Source organism: Cryptococcus neoformans, chromosome 3 (assembly GCF_000149385.1).
Source record: "Cryptococcus neoformans var. neoformans B-3501A chromosome 3, whole genome shotgun sequence".
Lineage (NCBI taxonomy): Eukaryota > Fungi > Basidiomycota > Tremellomycetes > Tremellales > Cryptococcaceae > Cryptococcus > Cryptococcus deneoformans.
Window position 1 is genome coordinate 1,076,938 of NC_009179.1, and position 7,208 is coordinate 1,084,145.

General features: G+C 55.4%; 2 protein-coding genes across 2 annotated transcripts; one reads left to right on the forward strand and one right to left on the reverse strand.

The window, feature by feature from the left end:
• Positions 1-21: 21 nt before the first annotated feature.
• CNBC3930 (hypothetical protein) lies at positions 22-1,134 on the reverse strand (the record flags this gene model as incomplete). Its single annotated transcript, XM_771809.1, has 1 exon — positions 22-1,134. The coding sequence occupies one exon, from the start codon at positions 1,132-1,134 to the stop codon at positions 22-24; it is 1,113 nt and encodes a 370-aa protein (XP_776902.1).
• Positions 1,135-1,274: 140 nt separating this feature from the next.
• CNBC3940 (hypothetical protein) lies at positions 1,275-6,202 on the forward strand (the record flags this gene model as incomplete). The annotated part of the gene is made up of 5 exons (XM_771810.1): positions 1,275-1,332; positions 1,406-1,510; positions 1,556-2,710; positions 2,773-3,396; positions 3,468-6,202. 5 exons carry the CDS (start codon positions 1,275-1,277, stop codon positions 6,200-6,202), a joined length of 4,677 nt encoding a protein of 1,558 aa, XP_776903.1.
• Positions 6,203-7,208: the final 1,006 nt, after the last annotated feature.

A 7,208-nucleotide genomic window follows, 5' to 3' on the forward strand; every position in this document is an offset into this window, starting at 1 on the left:
GCATATGATACTCTTATACAGCTAAGCATCTGTCTCCTTTTCCTTGATCTCGATTTCGTCTCCAACTGCCCATCTCCTCATGCCAACGACTCTGAGCACGACGCCCCTTTCCTTGCCCCATTCAGCCAAAACATCCTTTACACTTCTAGAATCGCCATTGAACATCATGAAGGGCTGTTCCATCAACACTTCTTCGTCGTCTACCGCCCTATCGCCCCTGTCAATAACTTTTGTGGGGAAACCGACGACCTGCCTGGCAACTGTTCGCGCCAGGGACTCGGCGGCCTTTTCGAGGTCATCGCCTCCAGGGCCGTGGATGATGGAAGCGATGGGTTTTTCAGGATCGGCACTGGTCACAGAAAGGACGACGATACCTCCGACCTTGCCTTCCTTATCTGTGATGCCGCCATGGGCGTAGCCGCCGGGGACGAACCTGACGTCGGGTGTGGAAGGGAAGGGGGCAGCAAAGGAGACTGCTCTGAGGAGCTTGAGGTTCTCACCTGTCTGTGCAAGGGAAGAAAGCAAGCTCTGCTTGATGGTAGTAGGCTCAGAGGTGGGGAGAGGGGAAAGCGAGCCGTCTGCGGTGTCGGCGGCAGGAAGGGAGATGAGGGGCGCGGACAAGAGGGATTCTGTAGGGAAGTCGAGGATCGGGTCGAAGGCGTAGGGAGACGAGGCGATCTGCGGCTTCTCATGGTCGCCTGGGACGTCGAGGAAGGCGGTGGTCTCTGCGACACCCCTGGCAGTGTCTAAAAAGACTTGGTTTCTGGCCACAAAGTCTGTTTCGCAGGCGAGATGGATCATGCCTACCCTCTTGCCGCCGAGGAGGGAGATGGCGATGAGCCCCTCGTTCGTGTCTCTGCCAGAGACCTTTGCAGCCTTTTTCTCGGCGGAGGCGGAGGTGGAGGTGCGGAGATAGTCTAGCGCGGCGGCGAGGTCGAGGCCGGAGCGCTCGAGAGCCTCGCGGGCCTGGGCGAGGGGGACGGGGTGCTGCTTCCGGAGTGCGGCGATCAACGAGACGGGCACCTTTTGCGCGGCGGCCGGAGTTGCGAGCGCACGGAGGGCGGGGAGGGCGGCCCCGAGAGGCAGCCGGCGGGGCAGCCGGAGCGCGCGGGGGGCGGCGGAAAGGAGGGCCATTTTGTATGGGCGGACGAGGGAGAGGGCGTCGACTTTTCGACAAGGGTGCGGCCGCCGCGTTATCCGGGCACCCACTTTGCGACTGTTTGTGCAGCGTAATAATTTCGCGCCAGTCGAGAAAGCGTCTCCCCACCGCCCCCATGCCGCAAGTCACCGTACACCGCGCGCACTCCCCCATCGTCTGGCACGGAAAGCTCAGTGCGTACTCCGCTCCGTCTCCGCCCGTTTTGCTCCCGCTCACCCCCCGCAGAGCAGCACCGGTCCCTCGCAGAATGGGTCGCCAGACTCGCGCCCCGTCTCCAGCTCGACGCCGCCCCCCAGCAGCTCCGCATAGCACATGTCCGCGACGGCGGCCGCGAGGTAGACATATGGGATGGTAAGCCGGCCCGGCCCCCGAACAGCCCTCGCTGATCTCCTGCAGACTACGACTTTGACGCCTTCAAGTCCAGAGCGGCAGCCCAGTCCGCCCCTCTCGTCGTCAAAGTCTATCCCCCGGGCGCCAGTAGCGAGCCTGGCGCCTCGCCTGCCACGGCAGCGCCGGCCAGAAAGCCTCGCAAGAAGGCGGTGCCGTCCGACGACCAGCCTGCGCCCGGCACACCACCGTCCACCAAAAAGGACAAGGGAAAGAGCAAGGCTAGCCCTCAATCCCAGAACCTAGCAGCGCCTGTACTCCAGCCTCAACAGCCTTCCACACCAACCGCTGCACCCAAATCCAAGAAACGCAAGCGGGATTCCACGTCGTCCGCCGCCGAATCTCTCCCCACACGCGCTCTTCCCGTGCAACCGACACCGACCGACCCTGGCCGCCAAAGCACGTCGCCTCAGCAGCCCAAGAAAAGAAGGAAGCGAGGAGCAAAGTCGGACGCTGCCCTAGCTCCTGCGCCTCCCCCAGCAAACCCGTCTGCCCCTGCCATCGCCAGCCCATCTCGGCCGTTTACTTTCAGTCTTCCGTTACAAGGATCTGCAGCGTTCATCAATCGATATAAACCTGCCAAGCCTAGTCCTCTGGGTAGGATCGATGGGCCCCCGGTTTTGGCCGGCGAAACTGCCTCGACTTCTTCCTCTCCTGCCGCCAAAGAAACCCCCCAGCCTTTGACCGAATCTGGCAAAAAGAGCAGAAAACCCAGAAAGAGAAAGGAGAAAAAGGAGGAGGGCGTCGGAGGTGTGCCCGCCTCTCCGGCTGCTTCCTCAGTTGCGCCCAGTCCGGCGCCATCATCGAGTAAAAAGCAAAAAAGTAGACCTAGTGTGACCGAGGAAATTATGAGGAAGCAGAGAGAAAAGATGGCAGCTGAAGAGGCCAAGAAACAAGCTGAAAACGCGGATAAGGCAAATGCCAAGGGCAAAGATAAAGAAAAGGCTACCGACAAGCCAACTGCCATGCCAGCCGCTTCTACTTCTATCCCCTTGACACCTTCCAAGGAGTCCACCACGCAGCCATCTACACCTGAGCTTTCAACACAAAGTCCATTGACCAAAACCAAAAAAGAAAAGAGTCCCAAGACTCCCAAAGTTAACAGGGCTTCGGAGATCATGAGGATGTTCAGGGAAAAGCAAGCTGCAGAAGCAGCTGCTAAAGGTAGATATGCTATTTTCGGAAAAAAATCTGTCCAAAAAAAGCTAACTTTTTTATCTCACCAGCCGCTGAACAATCTATCCCTCCTGTCGTCCAAACGGTTCAGCCTGAACAACCTTCAGTCTCGTCTGCTCAGCCATCTACAGAGCATCTCTCATCTACCCCTGCAACCCCAGCGTCCGCTCTGGAGTCTAAAAAACCCTCATCGGCCAAACCTAAAGCGGCTCCTCGACCTAGCATAACTTTGGAGATAATGAGGAAGCAGAGAGAGAAAATGGCTGCTGCAGAGACTCCAGCCGCTGAAAATGTTGAACAGGAAAATGCTGGAGAAGCTATGGATGTCGACCAGCCTCGGGAAAAAGCTCACATCCCACTGGTTGAGCAATCCAAGCAGGGCCAAGCTGAGCAGAATACACTCCAGCTAGAGCCCCAGTCAGAAATCCAAACAGAGTCAGGGCCGGTCGCACCACCTCTCGTCTCCCACGGATTTGCCACAGTGCCTCAAACACCCACCCAGTCTTCAGCTCAGCCTTCCAACACGAGCTCTACCACAAAAAAGACCAAATCCGGACGGCCCAGCATAACGTCAGAGATAATGAGGAAGCAAAGAGAAGCGATGGCGCAACAAGCAGAGAAGGAGAAGGAACAAGAAGAGCAAATCGCGACACGGGACGATGGGGATAAGGAGGGTGAGCAGGCTAATCAGTGTCTACTTTGCTATTATAAAGCTGATATCCCGCCGCCGCAGCATCTCAAACAGCTAGTAAACCCAAACAACCTCAGTGTTTGATTTGCCATGGTTCGTCTCATCCTCAAAAGGACTGCCCGGTCGTCAAAGCTGGTGTACCCCGTCTCCAGCAGGTCTTGCTTGAGCGGAAAGAGGAAGACGAAAGCCCAGAGGCCGCAGTGGCAGCTATCGAGATGTGGATCGACCGCTTGGGTAGAGTTACAAGCGCCCTCATGGGAACGCCTGTAACCAAGGGCAAAGGAAGGCCATCATCCGCCGGTCTCACCACGCAGGCAAAACAGACTCCTTCCCAAGCTGCCTCTGCTCCAGCTGTCGAGACCGAGTCATCCGCATCTGAATCTTCCAAATCTCCTTCTCCCACTCTTCCAAAAGCCGCTAGCCCGGTACCTACGTTCCCCCCCATTTATCACAAAGCGCTCTCTAGAAAAGCTGGGTCCACGTCGGGACTCAGCGTTTCTGATGCGGTGATTGAAACGGGCAGCTCGGGCAGCTCCGCGTCAGAGTCGAGCGAAGATGAAGGCGGCTCGGTCGGATCCGGATCTGGATATGGGTCGGAGAGCGAGACTGAGAGCGAAAGCTCTGCTTCTATCCAGGGCCAAAACGCCATGTCTCGATCTGGTTCAACATCTACCTCTTCTTCTCCTCCCCCATCGTCCTCCTCCCCATCGCCTCCTCCCCCTGATCTCTCCAAGCTTGATCCTCAAGCTGCGCTACGTCATTTCCTGACTGCCCCTCTCTCCCAAAAACAACGCCGTGCTGCTCGTGATTCTGCTGCTCACATGCAAGTCGTCGACACCCAAGACGTGGAAATTGAAGAGGCGTCCGAAGTCGAGTCCGACGAAGACGGGACGAATGCGTCGTTTGCAAGGATCAGGATGGACGACGAAGAGAGTTTAGTGGGGGAGTTTGAAGACGACGAAAAGGAGGAGGATGAGGTGGAAGACGTGGAAGAAGAACCGCGCGATGAACAACCCCCGGCTTTACCTCAAGTTCAGCAGTCCGAGTCCGATGATGAGATGCAACTGGATGTGGAAGGATCTCAGCCTGTGCTTGAGCAGGAATCTGCGCTTCAACCCAAAGCCGGACAGGAGGAGGAAGAAATTCGCATAGACGTCACAAACACGGAAGCCGAGCCTATGGATGTCGACCAACGACAAACGCCGTTGAAGACCACTCAGTCTCCGTCGGCATCCTCCCCGCTTTCGTTCCACGAGGGATCCAGACAGTCCTTCAATGACTTGGCGGCTTTGGCTAGTCCATCCACCCAGCATCGCGAGCTTCCCGGGGACGCCGCAGTGCGCGAGGCAATTGCAGAGGACGAGGCTCCAGTTCGCGATGCTATGAGACAAGATGATGACGTTCATCCAAAGCAACGCATTCCAAACGGAGTTCAGGAACCTGTTCTCACGCAGCAACTCATGTCACCCCCGTCCTCAGTGGCTGAACGCGAAGACGAAATTGAGCCCTTGCCTGCTACTCAGCTTGTGCAGCGCTTCGAAGACGAGGAGGGACCAGGAGAAGCTACTCCGATAGCCAAGTCCAAGGCCCCCGTTAGGAGAAGTACTCGCCAGCCATCAAGACAGCCTTCTGTTGCCAGAGACGATATTCCTTCGCCTCCTCGTCGGCGCCTGAGATCAGCCTCACGCGAACCTGCACTTGTCCCTGAACCACCTCGCACGAGGATGACCCGGTCATCTTCTCAGCAACGTGTTGTCCCTCCTTCTCCCCAGGTGCCTATAAGACGAAGCACGCGACGAACGGTATCATCCCAATCCGATGTCTCACAGCTGTCATCTTCCCAACTCGAACCTTCTTCCCCAGTTCAGTTGCATGCCATTCTTACACCCGCTACACTAAGACGGTCATCGCGAAGGCAAACTACCCCACTGAGATCGTCACAGGTCGATGAGCTTGATCCTTCCTCCCCGCCTCCAGCAAGTCAGCAACCCATCGAAGAGTCGCCACTCTTCATCCCCGAGACACAGCTACAGCATAGCCAGCCGCAATCTTCTCAGAGTCAATCGCTCAATTCTCAGCGATTCTGGAGGATTTCCGGTGAGGAGGAAAATCCCTTATTCATGTCCCAAGGGTCACAGATCCCCCAGACCCAAGCTTATAATCTCTATCCTAATATCGATTCCTCATCGGATGTGGGCGAAACTCCCCGGGGGGCAAAGATTGGCATCGAGGGATCATCCCCGTCCAACGACAAACAGGGCGAAGGAAAGAGAGCGAATTACCTCAGTGTTTCTAGCCCGATTTTGGAAGAGGACGAAGAGGAACAAAATGCGTTGGTCGACACGGAGAAACACGAGCAGACGTCTGAATCGGGGGTTGATGAGCACGATGATCAGTCAGTGGATGCATCAGAAGCGTCCTCAGATGATGAAGGGTCATCAATATCCATTCCTATTCCTAGGTCACAGCCTATATATCCATCCCTCCCGCGCTCATCTCTTTCCTTTTCCCAACCTGTCGCAGCTTCGCAGCCAAGCACCGGTTTCCCAACTCTATCCAGTCTTCCTCGCGAGGCTCTACGACGTATGAAGTCTACCTTTGGGTTCTCAAGTTCTCAGCCTGAAACCAGCAAAGAAAAGACAAGCAGGCATATGAACGGTGCGGGTGATGAGAGCGAGTCAGAGACCAGCGGGGACTCTAGTGATGAAGAGCCGGCGTCGTTGAGGGGCAGGTTTGCAGGGACAAGGGCTCGAAAGGTGAAAAGTCAGGGAGCAGTGAAGGGATGGTAGACGACAGACATTGCTAGATTAGCTCATATATAATGCATCTTGGGATTTACGTGACGCGTGCAATCAGTGAAACGCTATGAAACCATACTTGATTTGTCCTACTTGTCTGATTATTGGTGAACCGACAGCCAAGCGCTGTCGAGGCTTGATTGTTGTGTACCGCCAATGCCTCCCACTTCTCACTCGCAAGCATGGGGCGCTGTGGTCCATTTCTCATTTCAATCACTGTTCTGTGCATAATAATCACGATCACAATCCAACCCATTTTTTTCAGTCTAGGACCAACATCATGGCGCTCTCTCCTTAGCGTTGTCCATATCCTCCAAAAATTTAGACGTCTGCTGCAACACGTCGAACAGCCATTCTGCACCGCGCATGAATTCTTCTCTGCTCATGGCATATCTGTTATATCTGAGGGTTGGATGTCCCCTTTCAAAATCGATCATTCTTGACTCCGCTTGGAAGGAAGGAGGAAACTTGGTAAATTTCGGGAAAGGCACCTCTGCTTCTCCTACTTCAGTTCTCCCGCGCTCAATGGTCCTGCCTAATTGTCGCCCTCTTGTGTATGGATGCGTTTGCGTCATGGAGGCAATTCGGCTAGGCATACCCTGCTCTGTCGAAGATGGAAGATAAACAATTTGGGCATCGACTTTAGAAGGATAATAGGCGGTTGGACGCGCTAGGGCATATCCAGGCCTCGGCCGTCCATTAGTGGTTACGGGACGAGGTTGAATTGGCTGTCGGAGAGAGTCATTGACGATGCTCTCTTGCGCAAACGATCCAATTAACTCACTAAGGTTCCCCTGTGACCAGTAACGTGATTCCTCGGCTTCCAACTCTCCAAGATCTCAGGGCCTCTCTCTCTTTCACCTTCCTCGTCATCACAGCAACTGATACTTCGTTTTCTGATGGGGAACAATAACGGTAAAGGTCTATCAGTGCCTCTACTTCTTTTCCAGAGCGCACATGCATTACACAGTGTTCCTCTCCATTGAGGCGTATCTGT